The sequence below is a fragment of the Spodoptera frugiperda genome, chromosome 7, assembly GCF_023101765.2.
Source record: "Spodoptera frugiperda isolate SF20-4 chromosome 7, AGI-APGP_CSIRO_Sfru_2.0, whole genome shotgun sequence".
Classification (NCBI taxonomy): domain Eukaryota; kingdom Metazoa; phylum Arthropoda; class Insecta; order Lepidoptera; family Noctuidae; genus Spodoptera; species Spodoptera frugiperda.
Window position 1 is genome coordinate 12281009 of NC_064218.1, and position 20106 is coordinate 12301114.

At 34.0% G+C, this 20106-nt stretch overlaps 1 protein-coding gene across 2 annotated transcripts in view; it reads left to right on the plus strand.

Moving 5' to 3' along the window:
* LOC118266270 (phospholipid phosphatase 3) overlaps positions 1–20106 on the plus strand; it is a 114102-nt gene that overhangs the window by 46185 nt on the left and 47811 nt on the right. For both annotated transcript variants that reach the window (XM_035579669.2, XM_035579670.2), the window contains exon 2: positions 18369–18465. In XM_035579669.2, coding sequence (XP_035435562.1) covers positions 18369–18465 — 97 coding nt within the window. The remainder of the gene's footprint in view (positions 1–18368; positions 18466–20106) is intronic.

Genomic DNA, 20106 nt, shown 5'->3' on the forward strand with positions numbered 1-20106 from the left:
GGCACGAATGTGCCGGGTTGACCGGAATGATACCACGGCCTCATAAAAAAACGACGTGAAACAACGCGAGTCGAGTTACCGGAGGCCCAATTCCCCTCTTCCCAATTTTCCCAGTCCTCGATTCCATAACAACACTTAAATTCTTAACACCCAAAAAGCCGGCAATGCTTGTCCATGGACAGCGGCGATTGCTTATTATCAGGTCCGTCTGCTCGTTTACTGGCTTATACCATAAAAAAGTAAGATTATTAACCGTCACTATGCCAGTTTTTACCGATAGCTTAATTATGGATGCTGTCCCATTATTTCATCTCCAACTACCAAGGCGTGTCAACAACTGCATACATTTTTCAACTAGTCAGCTACAAGTATCAATTTTCTCACCTCATCCACTTATCATGATGAAGAGAAAGGGTCTTGAAAGCTGTTCTGGACAGGTAAAGGGCAGTGGGCAGGCCAACGTAACTGATGGATGAAGGCCTACACTTTCAATTTCAACGGTTCTATGGGAAAATTGTTGGTTAGGACTTTAATAGCAGTTGGGTTATGTAAGGTTAGGCTTTGAGGTTCACAAGTAATTGTTTGGAATGTGATGGTCGAGTGATTTTGGTGTTTTATGCTTCACATTGTATATTTAACTTGGTAGAACTTTATTCCTCAAGGTATATTACTTAAACAATTAAGGTTCCAAATGGCCAATTAACTTTTAAAAAAAGGCGGTTTTATTTTACGTACCCAACCGGTGAAAAGTGGTGAAAAACTTAACATAATTTGGCATAACATTGATTCTTAATTTTATAAAAACCCTTACAGTTATAATACATAGATTTATTTATATAGCAACTCAATCACGTGCGAGCAAAGTCACGCGATCGTTAAATAAAACATTTTGTTACCCGGAAATGTACATTCCATGGTTTATGTACATCCATACATTCAATGCAAAAGTTATATAGCCATTGACCGGTTAAAACAAAACTCAGTGACTTTTTACTGGTCCTTTGGTACGAAGGACTAAGGACTTACGAGGTCTTAGGAAAACAGTTTTGGTCTTTCGTGGTGTTTACTTGGTCCTAAGGCGTTCATTTTTAGAAATATCTAGTTCTGTTTTGTGTGTTATCTTGTGATTTAGTGACATTTTCATTTAAGTGACGAATTAGAAAAACGTCTGTGTTGTGTCATTGAATTGAATTCAATTGAATTGTGCGTATTTTAACATGATTGTTTTTAAAGCTAGTTATAGTCGTATTCATTGTGTTTTCTTAATATTTTTTTGTTATATTTATCTCCTCTTTTACGTTGGATTTCTATAGCATCAATCTATCACATCACAATCATCATATTGAATCGTTGTCAGTCATAATATCTTATATTTTATCACAGAAACTACAAAAACAAACTAATAAAGTGTGGGGTTTTATGACAAATAAATAAGTTACTAGTTATATTTTCACTTCTAGGGGAGAATTTATTGCAGGAAGAGATGGAGGGGATGCAGGAAGACGTATAAAAATGGAATATGACTGCGCAATCACCTTTTCGGTGGTTGCTTCTTTTATTATTTTTTGATTGCATAAGGGGTGAAGCATATTCAATCTTATTTTCGTAATTAGATGAGAGGAAAGTATACCTTATAAATTCTACGAACCTAATAATTATACCTATTACGAAAACGAAGAATAGTGAAATGAATTATATTAAATGTATTAAACGTAGATTTAGACGCCTCAAGAGTTATTATAACTCCATTTTTCTCACCTTAAGAACTTTACTGGATCCACAAATAACTCAAGACAAAATTAGCGAACATCAATTTGATTGCTACTAGAACAGCAATTGATTATACATAGAGATTATAATGATTATGATCTACTAATCTATAAAAACTTAATGTTTTTAATACATTTAATTTATAATATGGGCTCTCACAATATAATTATTTCTTACACTAAACTCATATATTATACTAAACGATAGATAGATCAAAAAAGTAATTGTTTTTACGCCCATAAATAGTAGGTACACTCGATTTTAATTTAAACGTAACGGTCTACTGTTCCGCCTCCCACTGCGCATGCGTGCTTTTATAAAAACGTTTTTATATAAGTTTTATAGTGTCACAATGGTATATTTATGTCTATTTTTGGTCCAAATTTTATTGATTTTATCTTTCTTATTGTAGGTTTTTATAGCTTCATTTCTGTAATGGTTGATCGATCTCATGAATTAAACTTTTTTTACTAAGAGAGTATTTTATTTCGAAAAGGTTAGCTGGTTGATTTATAAGTTAAGATGTGGTTCTTGTGCATAGTTACAATTCAATATAGTAATGAACACATTATTCTCTTTTTCTTTACAATATCTATAATGAGACATACTAAATTAACTAAAATATCACGGTTTACTCACGTATATTATTATGTCGCCTGCTCACGCTCATTATAAAGTGTCTCTGTATGATTTGAAACTAGAAGAGCTTTTCTCCATTAAAATTTGTGAGTACAAATTGTTATTTTACAATTAATTTATCTAGAACTAGATTTTGTATCGCTAAAGCAATTTTTCTATAGAAAACTAGCGAATAATTAATGACATGCATATTTGTACCTTTATAACCAAGTTATTTCGATTATTTAACTATTACCATTGTTTTTAAGAATTATGTAATTTTAAATTCTTCTTCTTCATTCTTCCATATCCAGTTTTATTAATTCCTATTGATAAGTGTTCTGTCACTCAAAACCCCTATTATATTTGTGCTATCGTACACAATCACGGCGTGCCGGCTACAATAAGGAGCTACAGTTATTCATGGTTTATTCATCGCATTCTGTCTGAGATTACTGTGTAGATAAAACAGAAGGTTTACTGCTTATTATTATTATAGTAAAATTAGCATAAATTGACAAATAATTTAATATTATAAGTAAACTATAGGAAATGCTCTACTAGTTTCAAGTCATATCGGGACCCATATACGTGAGCAGCGTGCACCTCACGGTGACGTCAATTAGTTTCTTAACACAGTTGACTTTTGCCACTTTATTAGCTCGAAGTTTTTATCTTATGTATTCTTAAGATTAATATACCTAAACGTTTACTAAGTTTAATAAAAATACCTAAGCAGATGTTACATAGGTAATTACTTAGTCATTTATGCAAATACTAAATGAATATTCATTCAATATTACACAAAGTATCGACTTAATTTTATCCACTTTGCAATACAAATATACATAGCACATAGTACTAATATTTACGTAGGAATTATGTTAGGTATTACCTAATTATTAGCGTCGTTTAGCACTAAGTTTAAGTTAACACATGCTAATCATGTTAATACATAGTGCTAATATGTAATAGGAATATTCGTAAGACCTATGTAGGTATTACTTTGTGTTCGTGTGAATTAATTTTGAATATTTTGTAGTAACCGATCCGTTGTTTGGTTAAGTGTTCAAATTATATCTGTGCGAAAAATCTTAGTATTATTATTAGTAAATACCAATTTCCACAGGCCTTACTGAACTTTATTGGAATGTATCAGTAAAAAAATATAGCTTCCATTACAACTCATCCATAATTGAATCTGATCAGACTTAACCCTCTGTGCTTCTACTGTCATATAAAATAGTACAATAATGCTGCATTTAGTTGTATAAATACAGACCCAAAATAATAAACAACCGAACATCCATTCAATTTGACAACCATTGACAGCTAAATGTCACTTTTGACGTTTCCAACAAACATTCGAAAACGTCAAGTTTTTTTTTATTCATTAATTCTAATGGTGGCAATGGCATATTTAGTCGTATTCCCATACTTTTGGGCGTCGAAGTATAAATATTTTTGGTTATAAACTAGCCATAATCGATTAGGCCGTGTTAATGTGAGCTGTGATCAATCGATTTGATTCGATTGGGATTTATTTGCGTGGGAATTCTAGAATGGGAATTTATTTGTTGGAAGGATTTGTTGTTACTGTGATGGATAGAACTATTAACATAAACTTTACACAACTAGCTTAAATCAGCATGACATATTAATTGTAGAGTCGTTACAATGAAGGTGCATTTTCTTAGTAATTTTGCAGTGATCGATACGGAGCGACAGTAAAAATTATACTACATTTACACACTTATATGATCAAACTTTTGTATTCCAGTCAGTCTGGAGTCTAGTATGATTTTCTCCTGTATCGTAGGTGCATTTACAAACATTCAAGTTCACATACACATGACACCCAGTGCTCTTGTTGTTCTCTTGCTCCAAAGTTGCTCCGTGAGGGAATCCAACCCGCTACATGTTACGCGATAGTCAGTTGCCCGCGATCCACCACCGCGCCAACCGTTCTATTTTTTTATTACCGCTCTCCTCTAAAAACGCAGGTATAAAATTCAACACGACTGTAGGAACCACAATTTTCCCAGGACTCATCATAACAATCTCGTATTTCCAACAATCAGACAGTTGCAGCCATTCAGCCCACTTCCTCATTAAATGGCGCTTCACCACATACCAGCCAGTCAGTCACCAGCTTAATCAGCAGGCTAAAAATAAATTGTTTGAGCTAACTAAATAGCTTAATCTTATGACACGTGTCGGGTAACACTGACTTGTCTATTTGTCTTCAAGATAATGTTGGTTATTTTTAGACATGTTGTTACGTCAATGAAATTATTTTATTTTTATGAAAGCAAGGATAACTTTTAATTTTATATTTTTATCGAGTATGGACAATAAAGTGATTAGATAATGAAAAATGCTATGCCTAAGTGAAAAATATACATGATCCATAAAAGTGACGTCAAGCTTTATTTCAGATCAATATAATCATCGCAAGTTTTAAACATGATAGAAAAACAAAATTAACGTTGTCAGTATAATTCCAAACCTTATTAAAAAACATGTTTGGAAATCATAACCATCCACATTATTTAACATCGCTAGAGCCTTAGCAAAAATGGCACTGAAATAATATCGATTCACAATTTAAAAGAAAACACCTAGTAACTATAAAAATAATAGAACAAGTTTCTATATAAAAATAAATTCTAAATATAGGCAAACCTTCTACTGACCCGGTTTAGCTTCCATTTTTCTTTTGTTAAAACTTTTATAGCTTACTCTACTAGTGTTTATAACATTATTTCCATTCTTAAAGCTTGTTACGTAAAAGTAGGTGAACAGAAATGTTTCAAGCCGCTATAACACGAAATTGAATTGGTCCCGTTTTCTTCCAAAATAGGGTGCTACAGTTTCCACCAAAATCTAGGGTAATAGGGTAACTACCCTAAAAAAAGAAGTAAAATGTGCTTTGAAGTACTGCCTTTTGAAACTTGATTGCTGAGACTTAGGTCTTGGTATAATATCCTGGATAAAAATACAAAAGAAAAATAAAAAAGGGATAAATGCTCATTGAAATGTTTTACTTTGTACTCAAATTTTTTGTTATAAGGTTCGTTTCTTATTACACACTCTGATCACAGAACTAAAAAATATTTCATTTGCTGCTGTATTCTTGATATGATGTACCCATTTCTTCTTGTATATTTCTATTCTATAGAAATAAATCATGACCATCATAAAAAACGTTAGTTAAACAAAAACAATCAGCCAAATTGATAAAAACTTTGCAACATTGCAGCATACGACCACTGATTCAATAGTATTGGCAGACGATTACTTAATACTATCCCTGCGGTATAGAATATGGCTCCGCAAAGGAAGCTGACGTCATAATATATTGCATTAACCATTTAACGAATCAGTCATATCCCCTGGGTTTTAGGTATACAAAAACCTTCTTCATTATATTATTATATTTAGATTCTATAATACTGTTTTTAAACGTTCAACTGTTTTTTTTAATGTCTATTTCATGCTTCCATCTTTTTGTTAACCTACCTCGCGGGTTTAGTTTTTTTTTTTTTTGGTCAGTAAGAGTTTGAGGCGAGATTAATCATTGAACGATTTTCCCCTCTTAAAAATCTAACTATGTGTTAATCGATAGTCTTTTGCATATTTTGTGGAATATTATTGTTCCATAGAATATGCATGATTCATTCGTCTGCTATATTAAGCAGGCTCAGGTATTGACAGCCCGTCGGATATCCTCTCTCATTTTCATATGAATTTGGTGGCATTTTAGCATTAACAAACCGAATTATAATGTCAACTTACTCAACTTTGCTGCCTTAATAATTTATTTTAACCCAGTTGGTAAAAGGCCAGGAGATAGGCTTCCCATCCTAGTGATGCAGGTGTAATTCACAGTTGCATCGTTGCACCTGCAATATCAGACCATTGCCAGGACATTCCGATAGCCTTTGGCACGTTACTACAAATCTGAAGGCAATTCTTTACATTACTTTAATGCTTTGATTTGCAATTGATTTAAATTAATGTGTGATGTTTCGATACTTTGTGGTAGGTCTATAAGTGTAACAAAAATAATAAAATACAATGTTTAACTTTCTTCAAACTATATATACAGACTGCAGTACTCTCCAAAATCTATTGCATGAACTCTGAAAGACTTTTAATGGGAGACAAACCACAAAAAAGTCTTCTTTGCCAATATTTTTGCACCAAATAAAACTTCCTACTATAGTTCTCACAAGATATACCCTAAGTATAAATCAATTAACATTCAACTTAGCCACTTAGAGGTCAAAGTCCGACACACTTCAAGATCAACACAAAGTGCTTACATTCTCGCTGCACTTAAAATAGCCCTTGGTTTAGGTCTCAGGAAATGCCAAATTAGTAGTAATTTATTTATGGATGGATGTATATGGACAGGCGCCTATACCAGCACTTGCTAACGAAGATAGGCAGATGTCCAACCAAGGTCAGTTGCAAGGCAATTAGTAAGTGCATTAAAGAATGGAGCAATTGAATGGACATAGATATAAGTAGATATGTGTATAAAAAGCTTTAGAGTATTGGCTGCAACGACGTAGCACGAATGGAAACCTCAGTCGTAGGAATAATTTTGGATGTGGTTGAAGTAACAGATTTCATACTTTTGGAAATACTAAATAACACAATAAAATTCTTAAAGAGGATTATTGTAATGATGGTGCAATTACAGCTGTGTTGCCAATTGAGATGCCTCTGATCTGATCTCGCTGGGTATGGTAACCGTTCATCATCAAACGATACTGAGAGATGTTTATAGCTCCCTATTCTGTATACAATATAAAAATCAATTGCTTTTTGTTAGTCTTGCTAAAACTTGAGAACAGCTAAGCCGATTTGGCTAATTTTCGTCTTGAATTATTTGTGGAAGTCCGGGGATTCGACCCCTTCGGTTTAAAAGGTGAGAAAATAATAATATATTATGTTTGGGCCGGTACAAACATTGTCTTGAATTATTTGTGGAAGCCAATTCTATTCAAATCAATTCAATTGAAATGGGTATTGTAAAGATATCTGTACTTTGCCCTATAAAACCTCTTTACTAAAAGATACCCACGACGAATGCGGTTGCATCTCTAATAATGTCGAGAGAAACATAACCGTCGGTAATAAATGTCTTATTGCCCATACAAAAGTGTTTCCACGCTTCAAACTTCAAAGGGAGTTCACATGTCGCTGGCGCCTACACCTTACAACTAAATTACAAAATGTTAGCTGGCATACCAAGGTTGATACAGAAGGTCCATTGGACAGAAGTGGAAGATTCACTTTTTTCTTTTATTTTTCTCATTCTTTCTATCTCTTCTTTTTGTGTCTTTCGGTAGTAGAATAAAAATATCAAGAGTCTATTTGCTCTATATGTTGTTTTGAGTGCGAAGTAAATAGAAGGAAGGAGGACTTTGGATCAACATTAGGTAAACGTTGTATCTCCTAACTCAAAAAATCTGCTTTATTTGGTCCTGTACCGAGTAGCCATGTCAAATTCTTATCCACTGAGCTAAGTACTCAAGAAGGGCCATAAAACAATGAAGTTAACAATAGATAGGTACTTATTTATAGTTTTTCTGTCAATACACATAAACTATGCACCTAACTCAATGTCGAACTTAAGTAAATTTACCGAAGCTTGACGATTCAACAATTTGTGTGGGTACGCGTGTCGCATCGTCAATTAGGTGCGCCTGCGCATCTTTGAATTCAAAGCGCGGTAAATGAAGAATCCAGGGCACTTGTTTAAGTACGTTTTAATTGTTCAGACGTGATTCGTGATGTTGTGTAACTTTGTGTGTGAATCCGTGGCGTTTTCATGGGAAAATGACTTTGTGTCGTCTTTTGTTTATCTTCTAAGCTGTGTGTGAAGACTTGAAGTAGGTTCTTTTGTATTTTGTTAGATATGGGTGACGTGGGTGGTTGTTCCAATAAAGAAATAAGTTGTCATAGGGTGAATAAAACTCGTAACTATTCCATGGGAAAATACAAGACCTCTTAGATGTATTTTCCTCCAAACCTTCAAGAAGGGCACGTAGTCTCTTTTAAAGGGCACCGCACTTATATCTATTTTGTTGTTGCGGTCCATGGACAGCTCTGATCGCTTACCATCAGGTACTTATGCATCTCCTACTACATCTTACTCGCACAGCTATTTAGCTTAGTATTGTTTCCACTTAGCTGTGAAACTGTGTGACCGTTTCGAGTGATCTTCGTAGCATAACTACAAAGCACATCTCCGGTAGAAAAGCACCCTTATATGAGCGACAGATAGCTACCATAAGCCACACACGGACAATCAACGCCTTAAAAACAACAGCTTTAATTTCCAACGTAACAGGAGCTGGATTACCATGTATTATTCAATTATGTGACACGACAGGGAAGCCCTGTGTGTGCCTAATACCGGCTTACTAGCTGCAGTTTAAAGGGGTCTTAGTTGCGGTTTTGTTAAAAAGGACCAGCCCTATATTAAGTTGTGGACATAGGAGTGGTGCTTGTAGGACTTCTGGTTTTAGTTTTTCGATGTAATCTAGTATCCTAAGTACATCCGTGTGTGGAATTACTATGGTATTGTAAAAAAAAACATTTAAAGAAACAATATTAGAAGACTAGGATAATTTGAAAACAGATAGTAGCTCAGTAGGGCTGGTGCCCGATCCGGAGCTGCAGGCAACGTAACAGGTTACCGCGGCTCCGGCTCATAGCAGGAGAAGAAACGAGGTGATTTTTGGTCAGTAAGAGTCTGACACTCCCTCTCGGGTGAAGCGAGAGGTGGAGAAGTCACTGGGATTATCATTTTGGTCGCCTAAGTCCATCTTTCAATACTGTCTAAGTCTAAGTTACGAGAAAAAGCTAGTAAGATTATAAATAAACATTAATTCATGTATTTATTGCTGCAACGTTTTCTATATCCAATTTGCAAGCAAGCGCTACTCGCACAATATTAAATACGCCATCAAATCGCTTCATACATACAAACAAGAAAGCATAAAATAATTCAATACACCAATCGTAAAGAGCAAATAAATTCTAAATAAACCAGAGTAACATTCAAAGCTTTGCGAACAACTTTCACTTGAAAAATCACTCTTATTTGTATAACAGTAAGAGTGTTTTATATTTGAGGTGATCGCAAGTACAATCGCGTGCATAATAATTGTCCAATAACAATATAATAATGTTCATTACAACTTCAAAGTGTTTGTTATCGATTATTCACATGAACATAAATATCGGAGGTCAGGGGGTCAGAGACTTCGCTCTGTGACTGTACTTACTGTACTGTGACTACTGAACGAATTTGAGTGCGATTGTACTTTATTTTTTTTATGGACTTGAACTTTTGGTCTTAGATTACCTAGTGATGTAAGCAGTGTGATTGAGTTATGTAAAATATTATTTTATTGTTAATCGGAAGTGGAGAAGTTTATGAGTTTTTATTTGGACTAACTCATTGCGGTGTTGTTGGATTTAATTTTGATGAGACTTAGGATTTGGATGCCGCTTACGTGTACGTTAATAACGTGGCAATGTAATATAAGTTCTTTATGTAATGTTGTAGAGACTGATAAGATAATGGAACTACAGCACAGTACAGGTACTTGTATGAAAAAACTATTATACAACTTTCCGAGTACCTAATTTCCTTATCTATAGGTAAATTGCCCAATTAGAAGCTCCCATTATCACTTCTTACTTCACTTTATACCCCCATAGATATTCAACCCGCATTCTTTACTACACACTACGACCTACAACACTATCTGACTATCCGTTATACAACGACACTAATCCTGCGCACGCGCCATTCAACTGTCAATCTAAGTATTCATTACAAATTACAATGTGTTTAACCTGAATTTGATTGGCGCCGATAGATGGCGCCAGTATCAACGTCACGACACTGTGTCTCCTCTACAAAAGAGGGGGTAACCATTTTTTTTTTAAGGAGAAAATCATCCAATGACTTCTCCCTCCTTAGGTGGGGCGAGAGGGAGTGTTATACTTTTACTGACCAAAACCCACCCTGTCTCTTCTCCTGGTCTTCCCTCCGAAGGCCCTTGAACCCGCTAGGTTATCCTCAGCCCCTGAGGGGTTTGCCATAACCTCCAAATTTGTCAAGCAGGTTAGAGATCATTTAAAAGGTTTATCAGAGAACATTGCTGCGCAGTCTCTGATAAATATATAACCTCTTAGTCGACCCTTACAATACCCGCGGGAAGAGTAGGGGTGGAAACAAATGTATTCTAACCACTCATCCGTTACAATACATACAATCGTATTCATTACAATGTATTTAACCTAAATATGTGACTCTAGATGGCGCCAGTATCGATGTCGCGTTCGTATGAAAGTGCGTATCGTTAAATAGGCTCATTAGCCTAGTCGGTACTACTTCCTGAGTGAACATGATTGCCTGGTACTTTTTGGGTACAATAAATTGTTGTCGTGGTTTAAAATGGTTAGGGATTTAAGTGGGTCTATGTTGTATTAGGTTTTGATTGGTGTAACTACTTATTAGATTGATAATGTGTAATGCTTTTAAACATAAAACAAAGTGCGTATTTTGTCTTTCTCTCTTTCTCCGATTCTCTTTAGACATTTTCGGGTCTCCTCTTTTTAGCAAATGATATTTGATAGTATGCTACTATCAAGTATCTAATATTATTAATGCGAAAGTTCATATGTTTGTTTGTTACTACTTTACGTGAAAACAACTAAAGGAATCGGGATGAAATTTAGAACATTATGATCTGTAATAACATAGAGAGTTTTTTATCCCACGGGAATGTTAACGAAGCTGCTAGCAGAAGCTAGTCTTATAAATATTATTTAGAATTCCTGTTGATACATATTTTTCAATTCTCTCTGATATGAGAAAACGGAGAAACTTGAACCACTAAGGTATTGTTATAGAGAAATTGCAATAAATGCTGTCATGCAAAATATTAAATGGCAGTAATTCCATTTCGAACTGCCTGTAATAAGGCAATGATCAGAGATACGAAAATAAAATAATGAAAAAAAAAGCTACTAATAACCTGGGTGATATATCATCTTATTTGCCATACTCTCCTTAGCCAGAAAAAAGAAAAATGGTCTTTAGTTACGGACGTGTAAAAGCACTGGCAGGGACGCCATGCAACGTGGAGACTTAGGGAGCAAATAGAGGGAAATGTCTAATTCTTAAAAATAACTTTAATTAAGTGTTATATACAACTAACTTACGATACTTAGGGCGAGGTGTCACACACACTACATCACCTTTTCCGAATTTTACCTAAAACTAAACTTCTGTGTACCCTACACCTATAGCCATAGACCAGCTTTCAACCGTTTTTTATGGTGTATCAGACCATTTGGCACGTGCTAGATCATGGCAAGCCGCTGTAGTTCCTTCGATTGCACTTTCTAATCATATTCTCTGGTCAGTATCGAAGGAGTTTGACCATATCCATGCAATAAATTTTAACGGTCTTGCCTTATCCGGATTGTGTAATAACCATAGTTTGCTGTCCATGTTGTCATGTTGATGGTTTCTGGAGCAGGACTGGTGAGGAGATCCGTTATGGATATTTTCTAGGGCATACAAGACTCCTAGGTATGTTAACACAGAGTGAATTTTGCATAATTCCCTCATAATCTGGTAAAGGTTTTATAAAAGCTGGAACTAATAATTTAAGTTTGATAATTATTGTAATCGAAAATTGTGAACCTTTTTCTGAACTTATGTAGGCTTAGGTAGTTAGGTTATTAAAAATATTAACATTATAGAAGAATCTAAGATAGGAAATGTTTCTCTAATCACTATGTTATTTGTTTAACCTTTTTAATTAAATTTGAGCACAGTAAACCATTAAAAAACTTACTGTCATACTCAGAGACATGATTACTTAAACTATTCCTTAATAAAGATTATGTTCTGAAAACAATTGCTTACAACCAGATTAAGTATCTATTAAATGACTACGACTACTATGAGTACGGCGTTTAGATAAGCATACTAATAGCAACCGTTTATCATGGAACACTCTTAACATTACCGTTAAACAAATCGATGGCAAAAACTACGCAGGACTACATTAACATTGAATGGAAACCATAAGTATTTTAGTAACGGTGTCTATAAGTTATCTGTGCTTAACCTTTGGTGTTACAATAACATTGCCTAGTTGTTTGACCGAGTCATACGCTCGTGTGAAATGTACCACATTCGCAATAAGTTAAATTTGTTTTGGCGAAAGTGTAGCGTGGCTTTATTTGTACTAGAGCTTCCACTTTAGCCTGTGACTGCAACCTCGTCTTAGTTATTTAATTATTTTTTATGTAAGCCTATGTAGTTCAGTCGGAAAACTATCTTAGTTATTTGATTTTGATTTTGTCAGAAGGTTCTTTTATTATTTAAGTCTATGTAGTTCAGTCGGAAGATATCCACAGCTGAAGATAAGTAGAAAGACCTCCTATTTATCGTATTCTCTCTAGTTTGAAGAGGAACGACTATTTTTAACATACTAAATTTATTGAGTAAACCAAAATCCATGTCTCTTCATACATTTGTATAACCTAGGAAGTTTAATCTAGATAACGCAAAGTAATCCTCTTGAACAAAATGACTTAGGATTAAATAAATTTAGGAGGCCTATGTGCTCAGCAGGTGGACGCTTTATGGCTGCTAAGATGATGAACATAAACTAGCTAGAATTGAGAACTTAATCACAATTTAATTGGCAACCAAGTAAATTTTATTCATTGGACCCAAGATCGAACGAAATTTATTCGCATTTCACGCCGGCTTATTTGCGTAGGCCCTGCAGTAATCCTTGAGAGCTCGAATTAGAAATAAGTAGGCCAAAAGTAGATACCATAGGCATAGGTGCAGAACCTTATGCTGCATTACTGCTAATACTTAAGCATTAACATAGGAATGTAGTGCCCACGCCTGGCGCCAATGTTGGTGAATACTTGGAACCAACAAGCCAATATTTGAATTCAAGTCAGGAAAATGATTTGCATAGAAAACTGTGTAAATTGCATCGTGTACTATTCGTACTACTAATTAGAGTTTCAGTTTCTTCTTGTCTCGTCCATTAAACATGATCAGGAGTTATTTTTAATCTTACTACGCTTTTTACGAGCGTATGTGTCAAATTAACTAAGCGTAAATTTGATTGATTACTAATATAATCGTTAGTTAGTTATGTTTTTTTCGGTTGGTTAGCGGAGTTATTTGATTATTAATTAGTATTGGCTTATGTATAAAAACTGGTGATTATTTATTAGCAGTTTTGTTGAAATTTCTATATTTTAAAGTTAATCTTAATAAATAGACGATGCAGAGCTGCGAACTTGGCGGGTTATCGGGGCTCCGGCTCGAAAAACAGGAATTGTTTGTCAGTAAGAGTCTGACACTCCCTCTCGCCTCCCCGGGAGAAGTGATTGTATGATTTTCCCTCCTTAAACAAGTATCTTAATAAATAAATACGTATATAATACCTACTTCATTCTGTGTATTTAAAGTCATTGAATACGTCAGACTATTTATTTATTGCTTTATCAATATGATTTAATGGCTCATAATTAATTATGCTTTGCTAATGTGTAGATTGTGCATTTATCGTAAATGTTTATAAATAGTGGCAGTCATCAGAAGATGCTATTACTGAGCATAGGCCTTACAGATCGGGCAATTATGTAAAATAACTACGTTACCTCTTTACCTAAATCAATAATGGCAGATCTATAAGACAACAACTATTTAAAAAGTTGTAGCTGTGTTTGATATGAGACTGATAACAATAGGTTGCTCGTGGACTTGAAGTTGAACAACAACGATATAGGTACATTCCATTATCTACTAAATGAGCCAAGAACTGACAGTGCAAGAACGTTGATTAACTTTATGACTCTGATTCATTAATCTTTGGTTGATTTATGCAATTATTAAACATATAAAAGTCCCTAAAATAAAAAAAATAAAAAACTATTAAAAGTTTCAAACAAATGGAACAGAGACGACTCACTTCCACACATTCCCAAACTCAACAAATAATTGAACAACAATGTTTGTACAAACGTTTGAACAAATATGTGTTTAACTGACAATCATACAAGTAACATCTAGTATTAATATTAAAAGGTTGTACGCAAGGATTGGCTTGATTTCAATGCCCATAAAACATTGATGTTTGTCCGAGAAATTCCAACATTAGAATTGTAATTTCATTTCGTTTTGCATACATTTACGATGATTATACATAAATATGAAATAGTCAACATCCTTGCCAATTATAGGTTTAAAACTCTCTGTATAAATATAGAATTCTTGTAATTTCAATAGGAAGCTATAACTATGATAAGTAAGGTATCTTTGAGAACCTATCTGCATAGAAAATTAGAATCGATATGCATCGATTTAATGTCAAATTCTGCTTTCTAATCCCAGCTAGTCTTATACTTAATTGAAAATTAAGGAAATTATAAATTTTAAATGACAACTTAGTCCTTGAACGCAAGAAATATTAGGATAATAAAACGTAATTATAAATTAATTAACATTTATTAGGACAGTCATAAATTATCTATTTATACCTTTCGGTTCGTTTAAAGCGCAATTATTGAATCTATAAAATTTTACTCATGGTTAATTTTATCTACCTACATTCGCATAAACCAGTACAGAACAGTTAATACTTTAATATTCATCTAACAAACGTAATTAAGGCAGGCGTTTGCGCAGCTCAAAGTCAATGACAGTTTGACAGCCCGCCAAATATGGCACTGACGGCTCCTGTCAACTGCTCCCGGCTTTAGGGCTGTCAAATTTTTAAATAAATACTTTTTGTGTCACAATGACAAGATGGATGATGGAAAATAAAAATAATGTCTCGTTTATGGTATTTCGATGTTAATTTGAAAAGAGAAACAAGTGAATGCGTTATTTTTGGAACCTTTTGAAGGCAGAGTTAAGTGTCTGTTTGGTATATAGTTCTTTATTTTTCGAGTTTGTGTGACGTTTTAAAGGGAACATAATTTAAGTTAAATAAATTAGTGTTACGGCTACTGTTGATTGTCGTCGTTAGAGATGGGTTATTTAATTTACAGTATTCAGTTTATTATATTATTTGTTATAAAATATACAAATACATGCCTACACGCATGTTAATTGTAGTTTAACACGTGCGTACATATAATTAACATTGATATTGATAAACCTGGCAAGTTTTATCACTAAGGAGTGACCTTACATTGAAGGAAAAATTGTTTATGTTTAATTAAAACGTTATCGTGTGAGGTTTCCTGAAAATTATTATTTTTATAAATAGTGTGTAAACGGTAGCAAACTTTTCCATAAGAATTAATTCGTTATTAGTACAAATCCAATACATCCCTTTTATTATACGTAAAGATTGTCTCTTTTTTTCAAACGGATACAAATTACGTGGTTAGTCTCTTACTGACTAAAAAACATCCCGTTCCTACTCCTACTTTTTGAGCCGGAGCCTCGGTAAACCCTCTAGATAGTCCGCAGCTCCGGACCTACAAATTATTTAAAGCCATACTTCTTAACAGAAACAAAATCAGAATACAAAACGTGGAACTCTTATCTATAATTAAATGGAAATAGGCAAACACTCGGAAACCTAAATAAAACAACAATAGGCACAATAGCTAACATGACAATGATTTACAATGAAATGTCAATCGCAAATTACGTTCAGGTTGACAACCCTACCGTTAGGACCATAGATAGCGAAGAATCGCAAATCGCAGATATACTACGCCATTATTATTCTCTATGACCTCCGAGTGATGAGCACAGAATAAAATTGGTATTTTATAATTGATATTATGCCTAAACAATAGACCAATCTTCAGCCCCCGTTATAATCGTTCGTGTTAATAATAATTAATATTCCCATCACGTAAGTGATCCGTTAATCATGGTTTATTCTACTTCCTATGATTAATTCTTTATGGGGTGGGATGTTACTGTCGAGTTCGTATATGGATATTATAATTGGCCATAATACTTTACAAAAAAGGGTAACCTTCTATATGTTTAAGTCCGAACTTCCATTTTTTAAAAGCGGGTAATTTCCCTAAAACTTTTCCTACGTCTGAAAAATAGTATGCTGAAAACTGCATCGAAATCCGTTTAGTCAAACGCGAGATAATTGCGCACAAACTTACTTACAGGTCAAATTAAGAACCTCCTTTTTGAAGTCGATTAAAAATGGTTTGCAGTTGCACAGTTATCAATCACTAAAGAATAATTCGTTGAAGATCTTTAAAGTCGGGTAAAATCGTAAATAAAAATAGTTATGATATATTTTTTCTTTCGGCTGATTAGCCGACATTGACATTGACATTAAAATGTTTAGAAGTTGCCATTTCTGATTTCTACAAGCACTTCTTTATGGTACATGACATAACTCACCTCATTACTAATCCACAACTTAGAATCTAACTACAACTAATAGGCTACCTAAAGAAGTCATCAAAACGATCCTAGGTCTTTTACCTCCCAAAAATTTGAAGTATGGAGAGGTGATATGCGTCACCCAATAAAAAACTCACCCGAAAATAGGTAACTCAATTCCATTTAGCTCTGGAGTATAAATAGAAATAGATTGATACCCATAAATAAAGGCTGAGTCCACCATATACAATTGAACAATGATCTAATCCGTTGACTTCGGTTAGTGTCAACAAGAGACATAATTGTATTAAATTAAATAATATAGGTTATTGACACTAGGCTACCTAGTTTGTAAATTGTCGATTTAGATTTAAACTTAGATTTAAATGATTTGTTACCTCCGTTTTGATCTAAACGATTAGGTATTTATACAGTTTAGTTAAACGATTGGTTAGTTGAATTAATAAGTTCAAGTAATGATAAGAATCTGTTGTGTTTGTAGTATAATTTATGAATTCAACCAAGATTAATTATAGTGTAGACAATTTTGCATATCAAAAAAAAACTATTGTTACTATTGCTACGCTATTCTGTGTGCCTATGTATTTTAAAAAAGATTTCAATTTATTCAGCAACATCGTTGTTTAACTATCTGATTTATTATAATTTTATTATAACTGACTAACCGCCGTACTCAGAGTAATTAAATTATTACTTAACCCAGTCCTTAACAATTGTTTTCGGTACAAAATCGTAACTAAAGAATAGTTCAAGTAATCATTAAATGTCTCTAAGTGCGGGAGTAAATCAATTTTCTTACGACTTACATGAAAAATGAAAAAGTTTCACTAATAAAATCTTCATGTGCATTTGCCGAACGTGCGAAGTTAAATAGTATCGCTGGTGCCAAACAGGTTAACGTAGTTTTAAACTTTGGCTATTTGTGTTAACTATTAAACATTTCAAGAGTTAATCTGGGTTTACGATGCACTGTGACGAATTCGTTTGTTATAGTGCAACCCACCTATTGTTAGTTAGTACTTTTATTTTTTAAGGACTTACTTTTTCTTTTTTTGTACTGTTGCACTTAGTTGCTATTAAAGGTAAGGGTCCACAGATCCGCATCGTACGTATCGCATGCAACGGATTTACAATCATAATACATAACAGTGTCCACTAATCCGCATCGTACGGACCACATCATCGGCAATGCCTACAAGCGATTCGTACTGATGACGTCTCACGGAATGCGCGCGATGCGTATGATGCGGGCCTGTGGACTTTTACCTTAAGAGTCCATCTAAGTTGTCTGAAATACAAATTCATTAGTGCCTATAACCAAAATTAAAATAGCTTATCACAAATTAACAGGATAATAATTGTCCAAAGTTTTACTACCATTTGAGGTTTTAGACAAATCATCTCTGTGGTAGGCTTTTTTTGTTGATCTTTAGCCCACCTTGTAAGCTGCCATTAGACCCAAAAATCTTTGTATTTGCGTTGTCTTAAACTATATTTGTATTGTTAACAGACCGCATCGGAGCAGCGAGCGTCCGCCCCTGAGGAGATGCAGGCGCGACACAGCCTCTGGTGGCACCTACTTATTGATCTACCTATATTGTTGTTAGGTAAGTGCTTTACTATTTACCTCTCCAAAAAGATGGTGTTGTCTTTACGTTGGTTTTTTTACCACAAGGAAGAGTTTTATAATTATGGAAGAAGAAAAAAGAAATTAAGGTGGATTGCATGATGCTCAATTATTCTTCAAGTTATGAAACTAGGTGGAGATTATCATAAACCTTTTATCAAAGGCCTAGGAAGGTCTTGCAGGACACATTTACCCTATTTCCGATATACTGAGAATCTTAACTGCCAAAAAATTCTACCGATTCCAACGCCAGTAAAAATCATTTTCAACAATACTTAGAGCAACTAAAGCGACAATAAAATAGGAGTTAGGTATGTACCTTATGTTAAACGTTTTATAAGTCGTTCGGTGACCATTTCCTTATCATGGGAAGTTTATTACTTTACGACAGTAACCTAGGGATGTAACGGGATTCGTCGGCCTATAGTTATTTTGTACAATAAACACTAAATGGCCTATTCATGGTTATATTACATACCTAGCCCGATGCAGGCACTTAGGCTGTGACAGAATTCCTTTGATATTGAAATTTCATATCTATGCCTCTAGAAATAAAATTAATATTTAATACATACCGAGAACAAATTATCATATACCTACAAACATAAATCTTTAAACAATTAATAAAATATAATTAATATACCTAAGCCAGATCTGAGGCCAACAAAGAAAAGAATTACGAAAATCTGGTCCTAATTTTAAAATCGACGTAAATATACATCATTTTCATATTGTCTTCTGGTTCTTGCCTTGACGAGGTTCTGATTCGACAGTTTTTGAAGTTAGTTGTATCCAGCGAGGCGAGCGAGGCTAACGAAGCTACTTTAAAATAACTAGTTTAATATTTTACTACATAAGTACATATACAACACCATAACGAGGTAACGACACATTACCCTCCTTATATCTTAAATACTCATGTTTTAAAACGTTTAGAGATAACATTAGAACATTAGAGTTAAACTGAGTTAACGAGTGTGACCATTAAAGCCTTCTTGACAGTCTGTTGCACGAGATTAGGTAGCCAAATGGATGCCTCACATACTTGAGTATTTGTTGCATTCCTGCTAAAAGTTTCTACAGAGTTTTAAAACACAATCTAGAACCAAACATACTTATTATTTAGTTTACATAAATGAAAAATGGATGTCTATGTGTTAAATTCTAAATACAATTTTGATACGCTCTGTTTACCCCCGTAATTTAATGTTTTCACCGCCATAGTTAATGCTAAATTGTACCCTGTAAACATTTCAATTTATTTTGCCAAACCAAACTCATGTGGTCTATCTACCAACCAATTTATATACGAGTATTGTAAAAAAAATATTAAAGCTCATTTTTATAAGTCAGTTATATATATATATATATACCTAAAATTTTCTCTTAGGTCTGAAAATTACTAGCGAGATAATCACGCACAAACATACATGTCAAAATGAGAACCTCTTCTTTTGAAGTCAGTAAAAAACATTTGTAAACTTTTCTTTTGGTGCAATTTGTTTGATAACTAACAAACACTTTTCTATCTTCTTATTCTTTCTTTCTTTAGTATGCCATTAACAGAACATACCTAAACATTTCTGTTCATAAATCCCCGTCACGACTGAGAATACAGCTA